The 27,246-nt window shown below is 44.4% G+C and overlaps 1 protein-coding gene across 2 annotated transcripts in view; it reads left to right on the top strand.

The window, feature by feature from the left end:
• The first annotated feature begins 1,316 nt into the window (after positions 1-1,316).
• The window catches only part of grik3 (glutamate ionotropic receptor kainate type subunit 3), a 101,711-nt gene continuing 75,781 nt past the window's right edge, over positions 1,317-27,246 (top strand). For both annotated transcript variants that reach the window (XM_028978889.1, XM_028978890.1), the window contains exon 1: positions 1,317-1,750. In XM_028978889.1, coding sequence (XP_028834722.1) covers positions 1,657-1,750 — 94 coding nt within the window. In that variant the 5' untranslated portion in view covers positions 1,317-1,656. The remainder of the gene's footprint in view (positions 1,751-27,246) is intronic.

Here is a 27,246-nt window from a genome sequence, read left to right as displayed (position 1 = left end):
TGGACCCGCGGACATGAATATGCATTTGCGGTCAGTGCCAGTGGCCTTCCTGGTACAACCGATTCATTTTGAAATCCTGGCCGTGTGGTAAACATGCCTGCCAATTACCCAGATTATATTAAAGTGTCATTATGATGATGACCCTCTATTCAATTACACATTAACATACTACATTTCATTAATTCTATCTGTCTGTTTGTCTGTCTGTCTGTGGTTATTACGCATTAATCTCTGACAGCTCTGTAAGAGTTATGATAATGATGGAAACTCATATAGTTGTGTTGTTGTTGTTTTTTTTGGTGTGTAACCATGTTGTTTATGTCCAACAGATGGCTGCCCGCCCATGAATGTGAGTGACAGTAATGGACCATGCTAGTGTTTATCTGAAACGCATCATGACAGTAATAAAGTGGCCGTGTCAGGGAGGAGAATAAATACACTTATCGCGTGATTTCATTACCGCCGCTTACTCACGCAAACACTCTGTCTCACACTCACAGACGCGTGGCGTCAGGCCGGGTGTGGAAAACAGAGAGGTCGGCCGCCATGTTTCACTCGGGCCGTGCGGCAGACAGCCCAACCATAAAGTATGAAAAATGCGCAGACGGACAGGCAGTAAGCGGTTATGCAGGCGTAATGTACTCTCTGACACAGACAGAGCGGCCCAAATAAAGAGCATAAGTGCCCCACCACCACCAAGCCCCCTGCCCACCATCAATATCATGCAAATGGGGGCCGTCCTGATGTACACAGCCTGCAGCGTTCATTTGAAATGCACCCGTTACCCTTTCAAGTGCATTTTTTGCACACTAGGATAAGAGTGCAGACGAGCATGAGGCGCAACTGCATACGAAATGAAATATGAACAGGAGGAAAAAGTTCCGTGTTCTGTCTGCAGAAATGATGTTGTAGTGAGTAAGGGAGCCGGGGCACGGCGCAGTGCAGGCAACTGCCATTTAATGGAGATTATAAGCCGCTGATTGTTTTCTGTGTAATATAGAAAAGGGCCGGTTTAGTCTGCACACTGAGCTTTAGGGAGCCAGAGGGTTCGTCTCTGCATAATCACTGTGTGCAAAGTAAAAAAAAAAAAAAAATCTAAAAAAAAATATATATATATATCCTTCACTTCACGCTACCTGTGTATAAGGAGCTGGAAATATTTCCAATGTAAGACATTAAAAAGTCTATATATTTTTGTTTCACTTTGACGATGCTTTATGAAACAGAAATTTGCATAACCGACGCGCCCCTCTCTATAAGGCGCATTTCTATGTCTGCTCCGTTACGCCGTATTTCTACGCCCTCTCCCGCTTTTCCAGGCTCAGTTGCGCGCCGAGTCTCCTCGGCGCTCCTCGGCTCCGGAGGTGGAACGCTGGTCCACTGGTCCACTGGACAACCTGAGAGAGGAGAGAGAGAGAGAGAGAGAGAGAGAGAGAGAGAGGGAGGAGAACGCTGCCGCAACTGCCATGAGCGCAAATCTATGGCACGCAGCAGAATCCACGCATGACATATCCCGACAGTCCTAAACTGACCAGCACTTCCGAAACGACTTTGGATCCTCTATAGAAAAAAAAGAAGACGACGAACAACAACAACCACAAAAAAAAAAAAAAAAGAGAAGTAAAGGGAAAAAGTGGATCCCGCTACTTCCCCACGATGAGAAATACTCTTGTGGAATACCGGACCGCGGCGCTCCTCTGTCTCTTTTGGATTGAGTGCTCGCGCGGGATGCCACATGTCATACGGATAGGTAAGCAGGGTCGCACCCCCCTGTCATCTCGTCTTTACATTCCGTCCGACGGCCAGGTGGGACAAAGTAGCGGCGGACAATTTCAAAAAGTAGACACGCACACGCACCACGCGGATTGATATGGATTTTTATTAGGGGCCGGGATGGGATAATTAACGCTGATGCGATGGGTAGTTTACCCGACAATAAAAACTGTACAAATAAAGTCGGCGATCTCGGCAACTGTTCGTCCGGGAATATTCTCCGTCGAGCCCGGATGAGCTTAACGCGAAGTGAAAAGTGCGCTCGCCACGGCGCATCACTTTCGTGAGAATGAAAAATTGTCATTGGGAGCCCGGAGCCGGGAGGAGACAGGAACCGAATGAAGATCGATACATTCCCGTCTCCGGCCAAATCGCTTTTGACGGGCGAGCGGCACAATTCCTCGGAATGTCGTGATAAGACGTTAACGTGGGCAAACCGCGGGCACCCAGCACCCAGCGCCCAGCACCCAGCAGCTGCCGCTACAATTAGATCATGCAACAGATCCCTTAAAAGCGCCACCATATATCCTGGTGAAAAATGCTCAGCACATGCGTGGCTTCTAAACAGCATCAGCATTAAAAAGTGCACAACAAACATGAAGAGAAGAGAAGGTCTGTTGCAAATGATGGCATCTTGGCGGTGGGTGCTAGTGACTGGGAGATTGACAGCTGCGTCGAGGACAGTTTTGACTTTTGGTGACATTGTGGTTCAGCGCTCTCGTACTCAGTGCAGATCCCTGTTGTGTGTTGTCCTCGACTCCAGTAAAGAAAAGCTGGGTTTTTTCTTTGTTGGTACGTTCATCCACAGGCCAACCCAGTGGGTGACAGGTTTGGTTTTTCAACATGACACAGAGCAGAGTTAAATCTGCCCCCGGTTGCATAGTGTTTCTATATTTGTGTGTGTAACGCACACATTCTGTCTGTGTCTGTGCTTGTAAATGTGAATTTGTCCCCCATCTCATCTCTGTGCCTTACGCGTGTTTGCACGGGTGGATTTGTGTGGCCGCTCGCGAAACGTATGTGTATTTCCACGTCAACATGTGTAAAGGTGATGCAGTGTGTGTGTTTGTGTGTGTACTAGTTGGACTGCAGCCAGTTTGGAGGCCATGCTTTTTAGCACCACAAGGGGGCTCTGTTTTTATTAAGACCCCCATTCTGTGGGGTCTCACTGCGGTTATTCACCCCGCCACCGGGCTGTAACTGGCCAGCAGAAGGAGAAAAGTGTGTATAGAGACGGGCTTCCTGCCCGTCTCAGTGCCGCAGCCCAAGCATCAGTTTAATGGTGGGCATCCGGCGGTGGGCTTGTATCAATTGATTGGTGTTTTATAGGCCTCTTCACTGGGTTCCGATGGCTGATCAGACTCACTCAGAGACCTGTAAATGTCACCGGAGAGGAAAGAGCCGGGCTGCGCCGCTCCGCACACTCCCACCCTCTCCCTTCCTCTCCAGGGCTGCCGGCCGACTCCGATACTGCCTCATATAGTAACTTTTAAAAAACGCTAAAGGAAAGAGCAATGATACTGCATAAAGATTTATTTATTGCGCTGATGGACTTGAATAATTCCTTAAGTGTGATTATGGTACATTTCTTAGAATGTGAACATCTGGACAGTATATCAATATTGAACATATTTTATAACATTATCAGTCTGCCACATTCTCTACTCCATGTAAAGCCCTGGTCATATTTTATTATTTTCATGATAAATACCAATACTTAGAATGTTGCATGATATCATTTTCCCTGTTAATAAAACTGAAAACCTGCCTTTTATGACATCTTTTATCGGTGCAGTAAAACAGGTCAGGGCAACTAGTACTGGATTTTTATTACCATGGTGTTCTTGCATTTTTCCTTGCCGTGCAGTATTTATTAAAAAAAATTTTTCTTGGCACGTGGCTGTCAGGTTGGGAAGGGATCTTGTACAGTCACCTGCTGTCTCGTCCAGTGGATACCGATGATGGATGAAGCTAATTTATGTTTCTTTCTTTATTTTTCAATGAGGGGAGTTTAGCGCCAGCGATGATTTATTGAATAATCAATTGCTTTAGCTACCAAAAGACGCGGAGTGCTTCATCATTGCCGGTTAATCAATCCTCCTCATGATTTGGTGTCATGTTTGTTTCTTTTCTCCACTTGCATGTTTTCATTTGGCATTAATCGAATTGAATTAAAGACAGGGACAGAGATGTTTAACAGCAGCGGTCCCGGGCAGGACCGTCAATCACCGCAAGTTTACTGCAAACTCAGTTAACGTTGGAGTGGGGTGGAGCCAATATTGGATTAGTCAGTATTGATCATTTTGCCATAAAATATCCTCACTATCAATAACATCCAATTTGTCACGAGCAGTCTTGGCAAAGTGCGGAAAGAAAATTCAAGTCCGTCTTTCATTCTTGTTGAGCTCGACCATCAGGCCCATAACCACAGAATTCGTTTCTGTGTCAGAAAAAACATAAAACGTGAACTTTATGAATGTTTCAAATATATCGATGAGAGTCTCCATGAACTGTATGGCCTTATATATTTTGTAATGTTTCACTGCAATCGCAATTTGTCTTGCTGCCAAGGGAAGGACGTGTGTCGGCGTGTGAATGGTGGAGCAGGTACTGCAGCGCTCCCCTTTAAACTCAACCCACGTGAACCCCGAACAGTGCAACAGGTAGCGGGAGATAACGAGAGGGAGCGGCGCAAGGCGGAGCGCGTTGTTTCAAATGAAGACGGCCGTCAAAACCGCCGGACAGAAATGAATATTTCATTTTCATGTAAATTTAATTGCTGCAGGGAGTGCAGGGAGATGCCGAGTGAAGGCAGGCCTCTGTTCCAGCAGAGTCACCGGGCGGTGACGGGGGCCCGGTGAAAAGGTGTCTGATGTGTTGTAATTCTGGGGGTCTCTGTCTGCCTGGTCCACGAAATCTAGAATCTAGAATCTAGTTTATGATGCTGCATTGAGACTCCCAACCTTCTCTATTCTGCATCTGTAGGAGCACACACACACACACACACACACACACACACACACACACACACACACAGCTGTCTGACTTCACACACAAAGCCCCTGTTCAAATTCGGCTTCCATTAAAAGAGTCAGCGCAAGCTGCTATTAGCTCCAATATAGATAATGAGGAAGAGCAGCTGTTAGCTTTGTTTGATTACGCGCCGTCCCCCCACTCACACGTGCCAGTTGGACACACCATTCCCGGGCCCTGCCACGCCCGGCCACATCTTCCCACTGACGACTGCAGGCCAGTGGCCATGGATTTTCGGCTGTACCTCATAAACACACGCGGCATGCACACATTATCGGACAGGAAATGCTTTGAAATGCTGCTCGATAATTGAAAAAAACACAGTGAAGAGGCTGTTATGCACGTCTAGTGTCTCTTCAGCCACACGATCATTGGATCCCTATTAAAATGCGGAAAAAGAAAGAATGCAAATGGACTTGCGCAGGAGGACGAAAGCCAGAGCTCCTGCCGTTGATAATTGCCGAATAACTGCATGCTCCTGGTCACGCCAGCGCAGATTATACATAATTGACTGATCCGTTATGAATTACAAGGATCTTCCGATGGTGCTCGGCGATGGAGCGGAGATCCGGAGGCTGCCGGTAATCCCGGTTCTGTGCGACAGGGCCTGCTCTCGGCTGGTAAAAAGCAGATGGTGTTTTCATATCGCCGTACAAAGTGCGCGCTCCATGGCAGAAAGGTCTGAGGGGAACATATGCTCCTGGTAATTATTGAAATAAATAAGTAAATCGCACCCTGGCCCCTCGCACCCCCGTGATCCCGGTGTTCGCGGCACGGACGTGAGGGATGCAATGAGAGCCATATTATATAAATATTAGGGCTGTGCAATATGGACAAAATAATCATATTGCGATTTTTTGAACGAATATTGCGATTGCGATTTTATTTGCGATTTTGGCAACTGTTTTTGCTTTTTCAAACAAGCTACATACATTCTAAACATATTCAGTGCACAAGAAGTGCATAACAAAACATTTCACAATGAAATAACATAGTATTGTGTTTAATAAACAAAACTGTAGTAAAATTGTCTTTAAAACAGACAACATAAAATAAATTAAGATTAAATAACCTCAACTCTAGTTAATAACATACTGTACACAGTACTACTAACTGCTTGATTAACAAAACTGTAATAAATTGTCTCAAAAACAGACAACATGGAAAAAAAAAATTAACTAACCTCAATTCCAGTCATAACAATAAATAAAAACATAAATCAAAACCAAAAACAGATTTCTCTCTTAAAGGTTTTTTGCCAGAAATGAGTGCGAGATGGCAGCTGATATCTTTTGTCATTTTTATTTTGACCTGCAACCATATTTTATGTTCTTTCCTCCTGCTCGCCTATTTGGTTCTGCCGATCAGCTTCGTTGTGCGCTCTGATTGGTTAACATCTTTCTCCTGCTCAGTTTAGCTGTGATTGCGCTGCATCAGCTCTGATTGGTTAACACATTAAAATCATGCTCACAAGAACGTATCCTGAATAAAAATCAAAATAAATTAATGGATAAAATCGCAGCCTTATGCGGTTTAGAAATCGCATGTGCTTAAATCGCGATTATTTTGCGATTGCAATTAATTGCACATATATACACACACACACAAACACACACACATCGCCACTCCTTCCTACCCCCACCTCCTGAGAAGGATTGTCATTATCGTGGGATGCGCACCCTTCCCAGTCTGACAGCAGACGGGAGTTTGTGGGTTGTCAGGATGGCGGGTCTCTCTCCATCTCATGCACTTTTTCTTTTTGTTGGTGTTGCCACAACGCGAGACAGAATCAAATTTCATGTTCTCTCCATTTGTCTTTATTACGAGCCGCCGTCTCGCCCGTTCGACTCCCCCCATGGAGCCGTCACCCCAGCTGGGCAAGGAAAGTCGAACAAAATGAAAGCAGTCAAACGGGAAAGCCTCGAACCTCTGCCATTTTATTTCTTTATGGTCACAGGTCACATGGACATGTGCAACCACCAATGGCAGGGATGCATGGAAATGGTAACAGCAAATTTTATATATATATATGACTGTTTTTTCTTTTTGCAACCATGACACACGTATCTGCACACAACGCATGGTCTTCTATTCTGCGGTTACTTCGTGAAATTAGCCAGGAATGTTTGGTGAAAGTGTAGACGTGCCAGGAACCCCTCCGCTTGGAAGCCAGGACCACTCAGTCCCTGACATCCACCGTGGTGGCAGGTTAATGTAGCCGCAGGGCTAACAGACCCCCGTCATCGCGGCTCCTCAGACAACCCCACACTTGCTCTGTTTACCTGCTTTAATTTGAAAAGAACATGGCTGAAGATGTGGCCATATGGACGTCCTGCAGCAAAACACAGATGGCTTGGCTGGCTGCGTCCATCTGGGTGACAAACCCAAAAAAAAACACAACAAACCTGGAACTAAGCAGAGTTGTTGGACATGGATTAGGTATAGTCGCCCATGGACAGGGAGATGGAGGCTGAACGGAGCTTGGTGACTTCAGCGCCTCGCTTGACTCGTAATGGTGGACAGCTGGAAGAAGACAAGAAAAAAAAATCCAATCAGTCCACATCCCCCTCAGGTCGCAATCACACAGAAGACAGTATGTTAAGTGCAGCGGCTTCAGGGGGGCTGGTGATTGGCTGCTGTATGAACTCAGGCTCATCGCTGTAATGGGATTGGACGGAGCGAGTGCCTTCAGCCGCTGTGTGATTGGCTTCCTGTCTGTTGCGATAACAGCAAAATTGCTCATCAGACCCCAGTTCTGTGTGTTCTTCGAAAAAAAAAAAAAAGTTTATCAATCGGCTAATTTTCAGCTCTGCTGTGGGGTTTTCAGTTGGACCAGAAATGACCTCCGTCGAGAGTCTTAGTGATCTGATGTTATACCCATAGGGGCAAAAGTCTTTAAAACTCTTTTCAAAGTTCAAATATCAATACAACATCTTATCATGTGATGAACAAGCATAAAATAGCGTATGAGCACAGGAAGTGGAGATGAATTAAAAGAAAAGCTCTATGTCTGTATCGTCTCCATTATACATGGGGACGCTTCTACACACTGTGCTAAAACAGCTGTTCCCTCTTGGTCTACATCTGTCACCTTGTTGTGCGCCATGGGTGTCTTTTTTCTTGGTGTTTACGTGTTTCTAATAAAGGGTCAATTATAGTAAAGAAAATTGATGTATCGCAATGCAGACGTGGACGATTCTGCATCGATGCAGTGCAGAATATAATCGATTTTTCATAATGCCGTGGCTTGGTGATTTTCTTGTTAAAAAGTAGTGCCAGTAGTGACTGTGGCGGCCTGATCTGAGTGCAGTGCCGCTGCGGGTAGGAGTTTCACCATGACGTATTTTTTCTGCCACTTCAAAACACACACACAAAGCTGATCTTTCTCTGTGTGTCCAGAGATCTACAACACGACATTATCGTCTTTTAGAACGAGTTTAGAGTATAGAAAGCCATGCATTTTTTCTGAGCCTCGCGGTGAGGGCAGTGTTTAGCCTCTTTCGGTCTGTGTCCAGTCCGCCCGCACCTGACACCAGGGATGTCTGAACCAGTCGTTTTTTTGGCGTTTGTAGCTTCAGGTTGTAATGGGTTTGGGTCGGTGTGTAGTGGAGGAAATTTCTCTGGTGAGAAATGAGGCCCATCGGGAAGAAAGAGAATCACACACCGCTGTTAGGGTTTCCATCACGCTCTCTATTTATTATTCCTACAGCACCTCACTTCCGCCACGCCCATTACACGTACCAAACGTTGCTGCTTTTATGTATTACAAAATGAAATAATGAAGGGACCACAGGAGCTTGGACCTGTCTGCTCGGTTCTCCTGCTTGGTGGAGAGTCGATCTGCATCAGGACTGGGGCCAACAGCTAAGTCCGCCGACAGCATTGTACCATGTGAATTTAAAGGAGAACTACCAGTATATTTAATTGTTACAAGGTGACCGCGGGCTGAACGTGACAGTTTTTCTGATCAATTTAGCAAATCAAAGCTTCCACACGGGTGTACTTGTACTGGAAAACATCATGTGACAACATAGAAAATTTATGGGATGCATGCTGATGCATCAATATTGAGGCATTGATAATCGTAGGCATTGTGTTCACATAAGCCTCCTTTCGGCCTACAGGTTTTGTGGCCATCGTTCTCATTGTAATCTGCTTGCCTGAAGTCATTTTGAATTTAATCACTTTTGTGAGATATTCCTTGCCTCAATGCTTGTTTTAATTTCATTTTCATGCAAATGTTCAGTTCACTTTTTCACATTGTAGGTGATGTACCACTTGCAGTATACATCCAGCATTGTTGTCACAGTTTGGGGGTTCTGTAATGGAATGTGACACAGTGGGCATAAAAAAGGAAGTTGAGATTAGGGTACAGATGGCATTATGTGATGCAAAAGCAGGCTTTGCTGCTTTCTGTCATTTTGAGATTTGCTTCCTGCTCATTTGTGCCAAAGTCATTCCCCACATCCCAATAGAACAATGCCGAGACAATTTCAATGTCTTGAAAAGTACGTGTGGAAGAAAAAAAAAAGAACAAGAAAATCTGTTTGTTGTATGATTGCTTTGAAGGCAGGATGATACTGAGACAGATTAATTAGTTGAATTAATTACTTCAGTCGCTAATTGCTTGACATGGAAGCCAAACTTGAGATCATGCAATTTGCATGAGTAATTATTACAGTTCATCAGCAGGTATTGTCTGGGTTAAATAAATAAATTAAAGTAAAATTAATACATTCAGTAGTTGCCCCAATCATCGGCAGTGTTCAGTCTGTCATAATTTTGCTCCCTTTGTACCATCAAATCAAATGCCTTGCAAATCAGTTAATTGTTTCTCCCTACATTGGATTTTTTTTCTTTATTAATGCTATTTTAATAATTGAACCCACAGGGGTTGATAAAAAGCACGCTTTGCTGCTGAATAACTGCATTTGAGTCTTTTTCTGTATGGTGAGCAACTCATCCATTTAAATCAACAGCTATTTATTCTGGTGACAGAGAACCTGGACACTGCCCATGTGAATAATATCTTTTCTGGCACGCTTGGCACCCTGGGTAGCTCTGGGAGCAGACCAGGGTTCTGCACTCTGGGAGGAGGAATCACCAATAAACCATGGCCAGAGTTGGGGCAAAGGGAGGGGGAAATAAAACAAGAAAAAAAAGGCGTGTTTGTTGAGTGACTGGAGACGATCAAGGTTAAGCATGTTTGCAGACTGGGTGCGGAGAGAAAAATCTGCCGTATTGGGCCATGGTGGTACATACAGACTGCATTGATCCACTTTAAATGTCGAGGCTGGTTAGGGTCGGGTAAACACGGGTCTTTTTTATGCCGCTGCTAAATGTTTCAGGGTTTATATTACAGGGTTGGCAAAAACAAATGGGATGTCGGTGACAGTTGCGTGACACTGTCAGAGCTCAATGAAGGCTGCATGCAGAATGATTTGCGGTGTAGTTTCTCACAGGGGTGCCCTTTGTGTCTGAATGCCCTGTCTGTATGACACACTCATTAATGTGAGTATAGCCCAGTGGGAATAAAAACACGACATTCTGTGTGACGCCTGTCAGTGGCCAGTTTTCCATCCTTTGTTGTGAAATGTCTTGATCACGTTGATCCATGAGCATTTTGTGTTGAGTCTAATTCTTCTCGTGTTAGTCTCTACATGAATGTACCATAATCTGGTGTTAACAATTTCAAGCCAATTGGCATGACATTTTCTGCAATGTCTGCTATGTTGTGAGAAGACACCGTTTGGACATGCCTCTGTAATATTTTCACAGCTGTAGCGTTTGGCATTTTGCTAAAATTGAAAATCCACATTGTTTGACCATAACAATTACATTTTCTACACAATATGAGAAATGAACACATCAACAAATGAGTGCTGTGATAGACAGACGAAGTCAAGATGTCGACTCCAAACTTTTGCTCATGTTGAAAATCTAATTAATCTCTTCTGGGTGCAAAACCAATAGAAATAAATTTATGCATTTGGGACTAAAGAGCTTGTAGGAAGCTGTGCAAAATGTAAAATGCAGCTAAACACATTCATCCTACACTGAGTAACATTACCTCTCAATACAATTTATGTTACATGGATTTGGGTGGCATTTTCCGGTCACTGACAGGGATCACTGTAAAATGATTAATTCTTCAATCCTCTATGGTGTCAGTTCTGAAGAATTGGCCTGATGCTACAAAAACGAATAATTTTGAAGAAAATTACATGGAATTGTCAGTTTGAAAGCATCTGGACAGAAACCCAAAGAAACCAGAAAAAAGTAAAAAAAAATCATAAGTGAAGTGAAAGTGAAGTGATTGTCATTGTGATACACATCAGCACAGCACACAGTGCACACAGTGGACAGCCATGACAGGCGCCCGGGGAGCAGTGGGTGGGGACAGTGCTTTGCTCAGTGGCACCTCAGTGGCGGATTGGGATTCGAACCGGCAACCTTCTGATTATGGGGGCGCTTCCTTAACCGCTAGGCCCCAACTGCCCCATAAGTCATAAGTATATGAAGTATATGAAATTTTAGAGCCAGTGAGATCTAAACAATTTAAACAAGACTCAGAATGTCAGTTGTTGCGCCCATTTCTGCCACATATGATTAAGTAAATAAGTTTCATCATCGTAATCGCCCTGAACCATTTCACAATCACTAATCATAATAGAATAATTTGTCCCAGCCATACATTGGTTCACAAAAAAATCCCTATCTCCCCCCTGACAGAAAGTCAGCAGCACATGAAATAGAGAAGTGAGTGCAAAAGCGAGAGAAGGAAGCCATGCTGAGACCATTGGACAATCAGCACGGCTTTGTGCCACGTTTCTTGACGTCCGGGACGCATGGGAATACGTTGGGACAGAGGCAGGGTGGAGATGACAGAGGACAGGAGCCCATTAATGGCAAGAGCCGCTCCTGCCCCTGTCAGACTTTAAAAGAGCAACCAGAGGAGATATTACCTCCAATTATGTGCTTCCCGTCCCAATGTGATAGAGTCTAACTGTGCCGCTGGAGCTCTTTCAAACCGCCGGGGTGTCAGGCCGTCTGCCGTGAAGAGCCTCCTTCATCCCTTCATCTTCCCACCTCCTTCTTCTTCTCCCCCTCTTTCTCATGTCCTCATTGTCGCGGGCGCGCCGAAACGGAAAGCGCCGTTCGCAACTCCCGAGCGCCAAGTGTGGAAGAATGAACCTTTGTCAGGCTTTTGTTCTCCAACCAGACCTCTTCCTGTCAAATTGCAAATTTAATCCCATTCAACATGCGGCTCATTGTGGTAATCCCCATGGGGGCACAATGGCCTGAACCCTCCCCATCCAACCCTCGCCTCATCTGGGCGGATCACTGTCTTTATATTTCAATTACAGGTGTTAATGTGATGGCCAAAAACCCCCCAAAACATTCAGCCAGTCCACATGTTCATATTTGACTCATTTGATGCATGGTGAAACATGGAAACGTTACTCTCCACCAAGACTCTTTGATCGGCTTGTCCCCATCGCTGGTTCATCTGTAAAACTTTTAATTTCTCAGATGCAGGTCGCCAGTCAGCACCAACTGCCAGAACTTTACTATGCAAACCTAATGCTTCACCCCAGACTGATTGCGTCCGGGTCCTGGTTGGAAGCTCTCTATGGCAAAAAATCTTTTCCACATGGTCCACCACGCTGAATAAGAGGCAATTGCATTTGAGGGTTGGTCCACTGCTCATCGTCTTCTTACCACCTTGACAAGATTGGGTTCTGGACGTTCAGTCACACCAATTTATTCCCTCAACGAGAGCAAAAATGAACAAGTTTGCACAAATGCTGTCAATATATGAATCGATGACTGTTTTTGGAGAATTTCTATATACCGAGTAGTTATACAGGCTATGCAAGTAGCAGTATTAAAGTTTGGAATCCCTTTCCACAGCCTGGAGGAAATAAATAGAAAATGAAACAGCCAATAGCAACACTCAGCAGCTCACCAATCTCACCTCTGTCGGGCAGAATCTCTCTCCAGGCTTTTCTTCCCCAGCGTCTCCCTCTCCATGATTTTCCAGTCATCTACGTTGCATGATTTGCGGCAACTGCTGGGAATGGACCTGTGATTGCCTGCGGGGCTTTTGATGGAAGGTGCGAGCGCCGTGCCCCCAGACGCAGCCTCTCCTCGGGGCTTGATTATCCGGCGGAGCCCCGGCCGTGGAGGCTGACACCCTGATCTCAGACGCTGCTCTCGCCCTGTTCTCCATGCAGTGAAGAGTGTCCTTATTGTGCTGATGTGTATTTTAATGCTGTTTATAAGACTTTGTACGGAATGTTTTACTCCATAATCCATATATGAAAACATGAATGTTGATGAAGAAATTATAAGACTGATAAATACAGGTGTGACCCTTCACTGCTCTCACAATTCGATTCGATTATGAATATCAATGCCTTGATTATCGATGCATCATCATGCTTCCCATCAGTATTTCTATATTACTTCACATTATGTTTTCAAATAGGACAGTGAGATGCCGACCGTTCTGCTAAGTACCAGAGTTCGGTCGGCTGCGTGTTCGGTCGTCATCAAATAAACGTTTTTCTTGCCGTCAATTTCTAGACAGGTAGTACAGCGAGATAACATTTGGAGCAAATCCCGAAATCCCGATGAGTGTTAAACAGCAAAGAACATTAAACAGAAAGGAAGATGACAAAAATATGTGTATAATGTTCAGAGGGTGTTCATTTGGAACGTCTGTGTGGATGAGGCTGAACACTACCGGCACTACTTTTAACTAGAATTTTTCTACCAGAAAATCACCAAACAACGTCGTTATGAAATAATTGATTGTGTTCTGCACTGCACTGATCCAGAATAGTCCACGTCGATTATGAGATTCATTTCAACACCCCTACTTATGATGGTATGCATTTATTCATGATGCTCAATGTTATGACTTATGTGATAATGGGGACCTCCTTAGACCCTGGTCATCCACTAAAACCATGTCCCTTCCATAATCCAGGCTGTGTGAAATACAGTGTGCAGTGCAGCCAAATTTTTTTTCTCAGCCAGTCAAAAGATTTTGCGAGCACACAATGTCCCCTGATTGAATCTGTCACAGATGTGCAGTAATGGGCTGGTGCGAGCGCATTGTGTGACCGTGTGTCTGGAATAGATAAGCAGCGGTTCTCCATCAGTGCGCCTGGGTTTGAGCGATGGATGTCATGCGGCGCAGCCTTCTCTTCCCCCGTCTCAGGGGCTCCCTGCCCAAAATGGGGTCGCCATAATGGCTTCTTTAGCAGGGATATTTTAATAAGAACATGTGTAATGGAGTTTACCGTGTAGGGTAAGCAGATAATCCATGTCAGGCAGGACAGGATTTGTAAACTGGCATTTCAATCAAAAGGACATGGATGTCACTTAAGTGCTGATTTCTTGCAATGTGCTGATTGGTCAGTCCATATATCATCACAAATCCGTCCATAAAACTAATAGAAAATGGACAGATGAGTTTAATAGGCTGGTAAATATTCAAGTAAAATCCGTCATAGGAAATTAATTATTTAAATGTATTACATAAATGGAACATATCACTAATTCTTCACCTTGACCTACAATATTACTGCAGACAAACCACTTAAAGAAACATTTACAGCATTTAGTAGTCCCTATTTAGGGCCAGTGGTGGCCTACTGATTAAAGAGGCGGCCCCGTAATCAGAAGGTTGCCGGTTCAAATCCAGTTCCTGCTCAGGTGCCACTGAGCAAAAGTACCAGTAGTGACAGGGACAGTCCCCCTGGAGACACTCAGGGTTAAGTGTCTTGTTCAGGGACACAATGGTAGCGAATGTGTTACCCACTAGGTTACTGTCACAGGAAAAGCACAGCACAAATAATGTCAAAATATAATGCTTAATAGCGACCAAACCCTGAAGCCAATCACGTTGTTGCAACTACAAAGTTACTCATGTGTAGAAATGCATCTTCTACAGTGCCAGTAGTGTGACATAGTCCTTTCGTATTAACTAGGAAGGCTGCATTTTCAGGCTTTATGTGCTGTGGCCACGGCAGGTTAAGAGTCTCACCCCATTCATTTAGATCTTGTTATCCCTAAATTAACGCTTGGGTTGTTGCCAAGATGGCTGGCGAAGAATGGGGCACTTGTCTGTAAGGAATTTGCGGTGGTGCAGCAGGGTGCATCAAGCAGATAAGAGCCCAAGCCAGGGGTACTGTCACTACACTGGCGTATTTTCAGTCACTTGTCACCTGCTTGTCCAGATGAGGGTCACTGGAGCTTCTTATCTTGGTCATGTCATATGGACTTTTGTAAGTGGGGTTTGAACCTGGGTCTTCTGATTCATAGGCAAGTGTGTTACCCACTAGCCAACTACAACGATACCACAGTTATTATGGATTGCTTGTCGTGCAAGTTCCTGATTGTGAAATCACATTGATCCATGTAGAATCTGATTGCCTTGTTTTTGAGGGTCTGAAATGATAAGAAATAAGAAGCCACCGAGAGACAGTGCTTAAGGACTTGAGAGAAAATTCATGTTTCTGCTTGGTTGAAATTTACTGCCTGTTGCCTGTTCCATGCAAAATCAGACCACCATTCTGTAAAACATTGGTGCACGGGGGGCACAAACAGCTCCCTCTTTTGTGTTTAAGCTTAAGTGTCTTTAGCTCTTCTTTTGTGTCCCAGCAGAAATGCACTGGCTGCATTCCTGCCGGAAACTTCAATGATTGATGGAACTGCATCCATTCGCTCACTAAACATCTGTCTCATTAAAGCAGAACACAGCGTGCAAAATGCCACCCGCTCACCATCCCTCCGGCCAGATGTCTTGGAGGAGGTGACGGCGCAGCAGCTCCTCCAAGGCTTCACCTTGTCACGTAAGCCACCGGAAGGAATTACGTCTGTACGTCAATTTTCTTGCCGTCATCCAGTGTTCATTTTCAAAATTCTAGACTATTGAAAAGCTTTTGTTTGGCTTGACTTTATAGACTTTTTCCAGGTTATGACAAGGCACAGCAAGTGAATTTATTCAGTAAGCATTGTTCAGTAAACTTTAGTGATATTACGGACATTTTCATTACGTGATCTGTAGCGCAGGGCAGTGTAATGTATTTCAACAATTTACCTAGTATCAGCTCTAGCCAGTCACGTTGCGTCCACAGTGTGATTGGTGTATTGTGACTCCAGACACGCCCGCTGGCGAGCATTAGCGCTTTACGTTGAAGCATGCTTCTGAGAAGCACGAGCGTTGTTGCTGCAGCGTGAGTCATTTCACTTCATCGAGGTGAAGACGTCAGTGACACAGAGTCATACCAACCCCCCCTCATTGTAGCATAATGGGTAACCGGGTCAAAGGTCAAAAGGCAAACACAAGGAAGCGCTTAGTTTTTCTAGCAGTCCCACCCTTGACTCTTCTCTCTCTCTTTTTTTTTAAATGACTCCCCCCTTTCCTGATGTGTGCAATTGCATTTAACTAGCTGCCAGCCTTTATTTTATTTCCTAATTGAAGTGGGGACTATAGCCACAGGCTTATGTGTGTTCAGTAGAAAATGGAATCTTCTTGGGGGTGAAAAAAATAAAAAAATAAATAAAATAATAAGAACAGTGTGTGTGCAGCACACTGCTTAGGACAATATAAAGCCATGTCTAAATGGATCTTGCCTAATGTGATTTTCCCAGCTGCATCCATTCGTGGCTTCCCCTCTTCTCATTTCTGCGCCTGTGAGGTATGTCTACTCTTTGATGTCAGGCCTGCTCTCTGCTTTCCTCCTTTCTCTTCTGTCTTTTTTTATACCACATTATCTATTTTTCAGTCTTTAGAATTAAAAATGTGTATATCTATACATTTTTGGGCTCTTTAATGTCTGCTGTTGAGAATATCTAGCTGTTGCTACAGGAATCATACATTTGTCTCCATTTTCTGGCTGAGAAGATTGCAGTGTGATGGTGCCAAATTTGTATAATCAGGCAGGCCAGACTGCTTCTGTCCTGCGTTGGTGAGAGACCGCAGGAGGGGAAAAAAAGATTGCACACTGTGCAGTATTTGCATAGAAAGTGTAGGGTGGCGGCGGCGGTGGCAGAGTGACTGGTAGTAACGGTGCACGTTTGTTCAGTGCTGAATGTGTGGGTGCTGCTCAGGAAGGAGCAGGCAAAGAATATGTTGGCTTTGTCAAGGGCTCATGAAGTGTGTTTCTATGGGAAATGATATGTTGGCTGACGGCTGCACAGGGCATTTATTGTGAGGAAGTGTCTGCATTACATTCATTTGTGTGTGTGTGTGTGTGTGTGTGTGTGTGTGTGTGTGTATGTGTGTCTGGTATGCAGATAAATGAATTTTGTGCTCAGGTATAAACAGTGTGGGAAAATGGGCCATAAAAACACTGGTAGAAACTTGGTAGAAAATACCAATAATACATACCATCGAACTTCCAAAGTGTAGAATGTGAAGTTAAATCAAATGTATTAAGTTAAAATGCATATATCGATGATGCATATATACATGTATACTTGTGTGTGTGTGTACAAATAATTTCTGAAATTTTAGCTGCAGTTTGTCACCTCTATCACTGTTCTGATGCTGCTCACTCTCTTTTTTTCCTACTCATTTATTTAATGTGATGTCTTTTCAACCGCGGCTCACTCACCCCCGTCCTTGTCCTTCTCTGTGAGCTTGTGAGTGCGTTTGGGTGTGGAAAAGGACAACGAGAAGGACAATCCTCACAGGCTTTCAGGCCTGAACCTGCCTAACATGTGCTGTCAGCTGAACTGAGGCAGGTTTTACCCATGCCCACTCAGGGACTGCTGACCAGGGGAATAAATAAATTCCAGCTGCAGGCAGTACCTCACCGCAAATCCACCCTGGATGCGTCCAGGGTCGCCAGGTCGTCCATACTGTGACATCACCTGCTGACCTTCGGCTTAAAAACTGCTCAGAATTACAGGCATGATGGATGGCTAATGTGTGTGCTTATTTATTTATTTATTTATTTTTGTAGAGAATGACCTCTATAAAGCCACCATAGGTCTAAAGGTGTGTATTCATGAGAGCAGAGACATTGAAAGGGCACAGACAACTCTTCAGATGATAATCGGTACGCTGTGGACACTGTTGGTTGTAAAATGACTTTTAAAACTGCAGTCTCGTGGTTGAGTTAATTCCCCTCCATCGGATTCCTTCTGTCCTTCTGATGAGGGCAAATGTGTACAAAACAATGTGAAAAAATGGTTCACATATGAAAGTTGTTTTTTTTTCCAACTCTTATAGGAGCAGTAATTCATTTAATACACATGCAGCATGTTACAGTTTGTTACCCAAGGCCTGTGTGTGTGTGTGTGTGTGTGTGAGTGAGAGAGAGAGAGAATGTGTATGAGTGAAATACTTGGACTAAAGCTGTGCTACATATGCATAGGAAATAGGGCAGTACCAGTGCGTCACGTCACCCTGCCATGCGGGTGTCTGCGGGGCACAATGTCAGCATGGGTACGTCCTGATGATCACGTCCACAGGCTGAGCTGGAGTAATTAGACCAGCCCATGTCATCGAAGGACAAGGACAAATATGACACCCATTTGTCTCCCCTCTTAGACATGTGGAAAATGGCAGAGTTGAGTGTTTTGAGCTGAGGACAGCTGACCCTGGGCCTGTAGGACGTACATTATTGCTGCTGCTTTGCCCTTCATCAAATGTTTCTAAAGCAATGATTATTTTATGTGACAGAATGATAAATGATGACACTTTGATGTCATAAAAAACAGAAATTATATCATGTGCACCAAACAAAAAGTCAGTTTTAACCATAAATGAAAATGAGAAAAATGAATACATTTCAGTGTACACAATCAGATTTAGGAAAGGAGAAAATACTTAAAATCTTTTACTGTTATCAACACCCATCTAACACTGACAGTGCTGATTGAATTATTGACTGAATTATTTAACACCCTACTGCTAACAGCTTACTGTAAAAAGAATTATGGAATAATAATAAAATATATAGCTAAATGAACTTAGAGGTTGATAAATGTTGCTGATTCACTTTTTGCTGCTAGATTGTGTGAACGCTTGGATTGATAATCGATCTGCGTGTTTGGCTTCATAAGAGAACGGATGTGCTCCAACAATGACTTTGTGATGTCAGCTGACAGCACCTGGAACAAGGTGTATTACAGGCAAGGGAAATGGAGGTTAATGGAGGAGATGGTTAGAGATGGTCATGCTAAGGCTCCTCCAGAATTAGGTATTTGTGTGTGTGAGAGCTGTCAATCATCACAATGGGATCAATTTTAAAACATCCTTTGTGGTTCCATCATTCAGTATTCATCATGTTTTATCCAGATCAGCATTTTTTTGTTTGTATCTGTTTATTTCTGTAAAAACACACACTGCATGTTGCATTATTTTTTAGGGATTCATTGTGGGCTGAGCCACACACCACTGGCCCTAGGGGTGCTCTTTGGAATTAATTCATATTTCGAATATATTTAGATTTTGTGTTTGAAAGTTTGTCTGCAATGGATTCTGGTTGGTGGCAATTACTAGAACTAGAACCCTTCATAACCCTTTCACTGTGTGTAACTGTCAATGATTCTCTTAAATGCTAATGTTTAATAAATCAGTGGTATTATTATGATTTCCCATCAATGCTAAATTAATCACTTCATTTTGTATTTTTTTGCTATACTTTTAATATATTTAAATGAGATGAAAACAGGTCAGAAAAAGATACAGCATGAATAAATTCCTTCCAGATCTGGAAATTACATTCACACAGGACCATTGATGACCTCTAACAGCAGCGGTAATTGAATAACTGGCGTCTTGATTTAATACTAATGATATTTGTGGACTTTATTAGTGAATTTGATGATTACACTGTGTTTGCAGTGTAACCACCTTAAAAAGGTGACGTGAGGGAAGTGATGTCACTGGCAGGTGTGTTTCCAGGCATTATGGGAAGTGAGAGCTGGAAGTCACTGCAATGTGACGCGAATACCATCTTGTGACTCATCTGAGACTGTAAAGCAAGAATCCTCTTCCTCGTTACTTTCCCAGATTATTGTGCAAGAACTGCAAAAATTCCTCTCTCCTGTCCTGCCCACGGATAGTTATGTGTTTTTTAATGTATAATTAATTTCATGATGAGCTTTTTCTAACCTTTGCTAATCTTCTTGTTAATTATTGTGAATATGCATTTTGGATCCGTTCCTGTCAAATGTTTAATCTCATCATTTTTTGAGAAGAAGCCAAGCATTTTGCAGCAAATTGATGTTTGCACCGCAAGCAGTTTGCATTTTGGCAGACAGCTAATTCATGATTGTTCTATTATTTTTTTAGGCATCCAGGCAGGTGTCAGAAAATAAAACAAATCTGTAAAAATGAATTTGAGGTTTTAAGAAAACAGGCATCTGGTAATAAATCAAATAAACCAATAAATAATTCATGAAATCACAGTTGAAACGGATGAAGACAGTATAACACATGCACATAAATAATGAAAAATATATAATATTCTGTTTATACAGTAAGTTACAGCTTTTTTTACCAACTCTTATACCAGTCGTAGAATAGATTGTCTTTACTTTACTTTACTTTATTTAGCAGACGCTTTTATCCAAAGTGACATACAAGGGGAAGACACCAGCAATTCTCGTTCGATTGTGTCCAGCTTTTGTGATGTCCACTGACACCCTCATGTACCAGGGCTGGTTTGGAGTGTTCAGAACTGAGGATAAACAAGGAGGACAACAAAGCACGGCACTGTTAATCATGTCCGCAGGCTTCTCCGTTTTTTTACACTTGCTCATAAAAAAACGAATCCAAAAAAGAAGCCAAGCAGGCATATATTTGCAGTCTGCCGAAAAGGTAGAGCAGCGCTACAGGCCGCTGAAGTGTGAACGCTGCATCTCATCTTTCGTTCGCTCTCGTTTCTTGAGCTGTTGCTGCGTCCGTTTTCATTAAACACCCACAACCTTTCAAAATAAAAGACTTGCTCTAATGTAGACCAGTGCAGAGATGTGCCAGCACTCTCACACACACACACACACACACACACACACACACATACACACACACATTTTTACACAAGGCGGCAGAAAGCCGCAGGGTGTTACACTCCGGACCCGGTCTTCATTCTGTCTCCCCGGGGAAAGGAGGTGAGTCTGATACAAATTGGTTGTTATAAAAAACGCCCCATTTAAATCCCCCCCACCCTCGTTGGTAATATGAGCGTCCAAACCTCTACATCAACAGACAGCAGGCCAGGCTGATCAGTAAAATGGAGTAATTATGTTCAGCCGACCTCGCCGAGCACCAAGAGATTGACCAAACGGACTGTTTGATTTTTTTAATCACCGCCACCCACTTGCGGTTCACCTCACCGCCTCAAACACCCCCATTTTTGCCTCCCTCCCATTCACCTTTTTTTTTTTTTAAGCAACACAGGAGACATGAAATTGTCGGCTCTTGCGAGACTGCCGCTGCGATCGCATTGAAAAACGAATTATTAGATTTAATGGTATGTATGGTGGCGGGAAAGCAATGAATAAATAAGAGGTTATACAGTGGCGGAATTCAAATCAGCCACAGATTCAATTTGAAGAGAGAATGGTAATGTGGAGGCCGACGGAGGGGAGGCGGAGCGAGTTCCGCGATTCTCCGTAGGCCGCCTGTGTCGCAGTGTGTTAATTCCTGTTTCATGCTTCCCAAACGCAGGCCAACCCGTTACGCTGCGGCCCCGGCCGCTCGGCTGGCCCCGCTTCTTCATCTCCCTCTTATCCAGCTCTTTTTTTTTCCCCAAATGGGATTTTTCAAAGCTCTAAAACCCTCTTTAGAGACATTAGCGTCATTCTTCTGAATAGCGCCAGGAGGAGCTGGACACTCTTCCTGTGTGTTGCCTCGCCTAAGTGCAGGAGGGGTGAGGAGGGTGTTTGTCTAGCCTCGGTGTGCGTATGTGTGTGTAATGACACCCAGCAGGGTTGCCCCTTCTATTTTTCATGAAGGAACGAAACCTCACAGCCATACTGGATCCGACAAAGATCCGAAAATCCCCTCCTGGCAAATGGGCCATAATGGCGTACATTAGTGTGTTGCTTGGCTGCCTGGGGGTCAGGCTCGGAAGCACTTCGCGCTCGTCAGATGGTAATTAATGGCTTTATGAATGCCGCCGCATTAACGCGTAGGCCGCCTCGCTGTACGCGAAAGAAAAATCACATTGTGCCGAATGTGTTTTTACTGCCTTCATTCAAAACGGATGAGTGAAAAGCGGAGAGCATTCTCCGCTGCTTGGAGTGGATATCCACCGGCCATTTATCCTTTTGAGATGGACCTTGATTGAAGACCCCCTCGGGCGCGGCCGTCTCTACGTTAGCGTACTCGGCGGTGAAAGGAGCGTGGAGGCGGCCCCAGCGGGTGGGGCTCTGCAGCCTCATTCTCCGACGTTCTAGAGCAGAGACTCTCACACACAGGCAGGAGGACCCTTAACAGTTAAAAAAAAAAAAAAAAGGAGGCAGCTCCTGTTTGTGGCGCGTTTCTCTTGTTTGGACTCATGCTGGCTCTCCGCGTCTCCGTCTGAGGGCCGCCGAGTCTATTTTGGTTCCTCTGCAAAGCGTCAAAACACTCAAGAGCAGAGAGGGGGAGGATAGATAAATTGACAGTGTAGAAGCACGGGGAGAAAAAGAGAGAGTGAATGGACAGGCACAGGAGAGGAAAAGCAGAGCGGGCCAGGATCGATGAAGGGATGAGAGAGAAGATCTGGCAGGCTTGGGTGGAGGCGTAGATGGATGGGTGGCGCGAGACGCCAGTATCTGACTTCGTCCGTCAGCGGGTTAAGTAAGTGACAGGGCAGTTATTGGGTTTTCATCGTAATGGAGAGGAAATCAAGGCGGCAAATTCCATTCGGCCACGAAATGAAATGTAGCTCTTGGAGTAATTCATCGCCCAAGGGTGAGATGACTCAACAAGCAGAGCCGGTGACCTGGGGGCCTTCGGAGGCTATTGTTTCATTTCTTCTCAGCTCACCGCTCCAAACAGACGACGGCCTCCATCACCCTTGGTAGGTAGTTACTGGACTGGCGAATTCTACCGCTTTTAACAGTAACTGGTGCTATAACGTAATTACTTTTCTAATGAAATAATGCATGAAAACTGAAATGTGGTTGTCATTTTTTAATATTTATGCAACATGAAACACCTGACTGTATTAATATTATCAAGTCTAATCCAGCATCTTCATTGAGGCAGCAGCTGGTCATGTGACTCTGAGGTCGTAAACAATGCGATAATGTGGGTGTTTAAAGTGATGCCACAGAGTGACATTATCCCTCTCACAAAGTCCAATCACAAAGCCCAGATTTTACTAACTATGTTGCAATAAAGGATAACCGCAGAAAAATGCGGCCTGTATCATGATGGAGATGGAGAACTTAGATAGAAGCGCAAATTTAAACTTTTAGCTTCGCAAAAAGTCAAGCTAAACTGACAAAAACAGTTTTTGTCAGTGGGAAACATTGCAGAACATCACACTTTGACACAACAAAATGTGTCCTCTGCTTTTAACCATCACCCTTAGTGAACAGTGGACAGCCATGAAAGGCACCAGGGAGTAGTGTGTGGGGACGGTACCTTGATCAAGGGGACCTCAGTTATGAGTCTTCAACCTTAACCACTTGGCAGCCACATTCCCAAAATAAAAGTAGTATGTTGCTGTAAAGAAATGCTTCTTGTAGTGAGTAGCATAGAACAAACGCACCAGTCACAGGTCATCGAATCAACAAGTCGTTCAGTCAGTCTTTACTTCACTGAGCGGTAACAATGAGCAAGTCAAAGGTGACAGTGGCAAGGAAATAATGCGGAGAGACCTTGAGTGGAACGTCCTCTAGTCAGCAATGGTTGATGCCTAGTGGTAGTAGCCTAGTGGGTAACACACTCGCCTATGAATCAGAAGACCCAGGTTCAAATCCCACTTACTACCATTGTGTCCCTGAGCAAGACACTTAACCCTAAGTTGCTCCAGGGGGGTCTGTCCCTGTAACTACTGATTGTAAATTGCTCTGGATAAGGGCATCTGATAAATGCTGTAAATGAATGAATGAACAAAATTAAATGAATGATGCTGAACAGCTTATGTCAAGATGCAAGGTCCATTGTGGGTGAACATTGTTTCATACCGAACAGTTCATTTCGAGACGCAGTTCTGATTAGGTGTCAGCGGATGTCTGCCATTTTTTTTTTTTAACGGCCTTCTTCCCAATGGATAAAGAGAACAATGAAAGCAGAGTAAAAATGTTTCATGTTTCATTCCCTAAAGTGTTCTTTTTGTGAGTTGTTACTGTAGCTCTACTGTGCTTAATCATTTATGAGTATCTTCATATTGCCACGGTGCCATTCTATTCAATGTTCCTATACACACCACTGCCGGCCACTGGTGAGCACTAACCACTCTACTGAACACTACTGATACGACCGATTTCTAATCTCTCTCTCGGCCAAAAAGGTGGGAGAGAGAGCGTAGAAAAAAATGTCGGGGCAGTAAGCAAAGCAGTGGCTAATCACAGAGTCATCTGCTGGGAATGAGCATCATTGAGGGCACTTAAGGAGCTAATGATCGGGAATAAAAACCAGCGGCTATATCTGGAGGTGAGATCTCATCTCTGAGCGCAGAGAAGACTCCTGCCGAATGCTAATCCCGTTTAAGAGCATCTGCTCCTCCAGTGCCACACTGCGGGCAGCAACAAACTTTGCGCCAAGGTCATCTTCTGATGCTCGTTATTGTCTGTTTTTATGCTATTTTCTTGCGCTAAGAAATTTTGCTTCGCGCAAAATACAGAGGAGTTTTTTTTAGGAAACAGTTCTAATGAAGGATGTTGTCATGAATCCAATGCATCAAATGTATTTAACAAAGAAACAGCAGCACAGTGACCAGAGCAAAATAAAACCCAAGCAGTGTGCAGAGTAATGTTCTCAGATGGGCTAGTCCTGACAATTTGCACAAAAGAGAGAATAATGGGAATAATGCTGGCGGAAAGGTGCATGTGAAATGCCACAGTCACTTGTCTTTGGTGTGACTGAATATTGCATCCAAGGCTTTCGGGATCAGACCAATTACTCTGCCTTCACCCTTCTGCAAGAACAATGTTCAAGGGAGCTGTGCTTTGGGTTAGCCCTCCTTTGGTCGAGGTTTGCAAAGGCCAAAATTGTCATCGCTCTGGCCAACCAGCCCTCTCAGGTTTACCTTTACGGAATTTATCAGATGCCCTTATCCAGAGTGAATTACAATCAGTAGTTACAGGGACAGTCTCCCTTGTGCAACTCAGGGTTAATTGTCTTACTCAGGGACACAATGTTAGTAAGTAGGATTTGAACCTGGGTCTTCTGGTTCATAAGCGAGTGTGTTACCCACTAGGCTACTACCACCACAGATGTCGTACTACCTCGCAGATGTCGTACAACTCGCAAGCCTGGAGCCAGAACCCCCGAGCACTGATATGATGGGGCGCAGTAGGTTGTAGGCTGTACTGTAGTTCATAATAAAAAGGAACAGGAATAGAAATCATGGAAATCATGCAGAAAGAGAGAGCGAGATTAGCCATGTGACGTTAATGTGTGTGTTTTACTGTGCTTCTTGCCATGGAAGGTGTCTTACCTAAACACACTACTGGTGATGAACAGTCAGAGCCTTGCTTGTCTATCCCAGTGACATGTCATGCAGATGCTGTGGATTATCTGAAGGGCAAGGTGTGATGTGAGCGGTTCTTCATTCGTAGACTGGCCTTCTAGATCACACCTGCCATGGGGTGGACTGAGGAACAGCCAGGGGTTAATTGCACCGCAGAGAAGCTGCCTGCTCTAATTCAGCCTGCATTTGAGATGCTGCATTTTGACAGGCCGTGCCATGCGTTGGGGCAGAGTCATCAGCTGTACCTCCCCCTGTTGGTGTCAGTTCTCCAACAATTCTTCGCCCACCTCGGTTACAATTCCCAGTCGAAACTGAATGCGTTGCATGTTGAAAGAAACCGTGGTCCAGGGCTTTACTTGAGACTCTATAAAGGGATGCACTGAATGTAGCCCTAATACGGGGCTATAAAAAAACCCCATTCCTAGAGAACATGTCATGTATAAATATTTGACTGCCTGAGTCAAGTCATGCTTCGCATTAGAAGATCCTGCATTTCCCTGGGGACCACTGAGGAATCTGTCTACCTATCTATCACCCCTGTGCAGCATCTCTTCCCAATTATTTCAATTGAAATCCCAATTGCAGATCCCCAGCGCTCCCATCAACAGGGTCCCACACACTCGGCAGCTCTTTCGGGATGGGCCGTGAGCTGATTACAGATGACTGACCCTCAGCCTCACCCCCGAACCCCCTGGGTGGCTGCTCGGCCCTGGCAGCAGGCGGCCACTAGCCCTTCCCTCCTGGCTCCGCAGCAGCAGGCCGGTCGGTAATTAATTTCCACATTTTACGGGGAGGCAAAACGCTGGTGTCCTGGGACGTGGCGTGCGCCACCAGTCTGCATCCTGGATTCGGTGGGATTAGGATAATTAGCCCCCAGTAGAGTGTATGGGCAGATGGAGAGAGAGAAATGTGAGTGGAGATACTGATCAGGAGCAGTATTAATAGAGGCAGCAGCGTGCCTCCACCATGGCCAGAGGACGCGGCACACGCTCCGCCGGTGGCCTGAACCATGTTTGTGCAGCTCCCTGCTCCCATTGTTCTTGATTTATGGGTGGACAAAAGCTTCCACAAAGGGCCGACTTGTGCGGACACCTCTCGAGGTTGCTGTTTTTGTGGTTTGGTGAATGTTTCAGGCTACATTGTGCCACATGAACGCTCTTGCGGCTGATTTTTTCCTTCTTTCTTTAATAGCTGAGTGTGTCTTACTGTAGCCGATATAATGCTCCTGTGCGTTCTAGTTTTTGTGTTAAATTCTTCATGTAGTCTAAATGGTTTGTTATCCAGAGCAATCTAGAGACACCAGGTAGCGACAAGGACTTGATGAATGTACTATTAAAGCATGCTTTTGTCATACATTTTCAGTTATAGTATAATTCATATTGTTATAGTATAACATTTTATCTGGCCAAACCCCTCTCTGCACAGATTTGTGAGTGTTGTTTTAAGAATGTGCATGTACTGTATCTCTGTGCATGTCTGAGTTGCCTTTTCTTGTTTTTTTTTTTTTTGTGTGTGTGTGTGTGTATGTGCGTGTGTGTGCTGTAGGCTCTCAGTGAAACAGGCGGCTCTGCTCTCTGACAGTCCGGGCTGTGGCCGGCTCGCTCCCTTGCGCTTAATGAAAAAGAGACTGGACTTGTTGCGAGTCACCGATGCAGAAAACAGATTAACTCAGTGCCGAGCACAAGGAGAATCAGCTTTCAGATGGAGAGAGGAGAGGGGCAGGGGAGATTTTGTGTCATGTTCTATGCTACCAAACCTTTTGGGGTTTGACTTAAAAAAG

This window comes from Denticeps clupeoides, chromosome 5 (assembly GCF_900700375.1).
Source record: "Denticeps clupeoides chromosome 5, fDenClu1.1, whole genome shotgun sequence".
Taxonomy (NCBI): Eukaryota; Metazoa; Chordata; class Actinopteri; order Clupeiformes; family Denticipitidae; genus Denticeps; species Denticeps clupeoides.
This window is presented reverse-complemented; position numbering and strand designations above follow the sequence as displayed.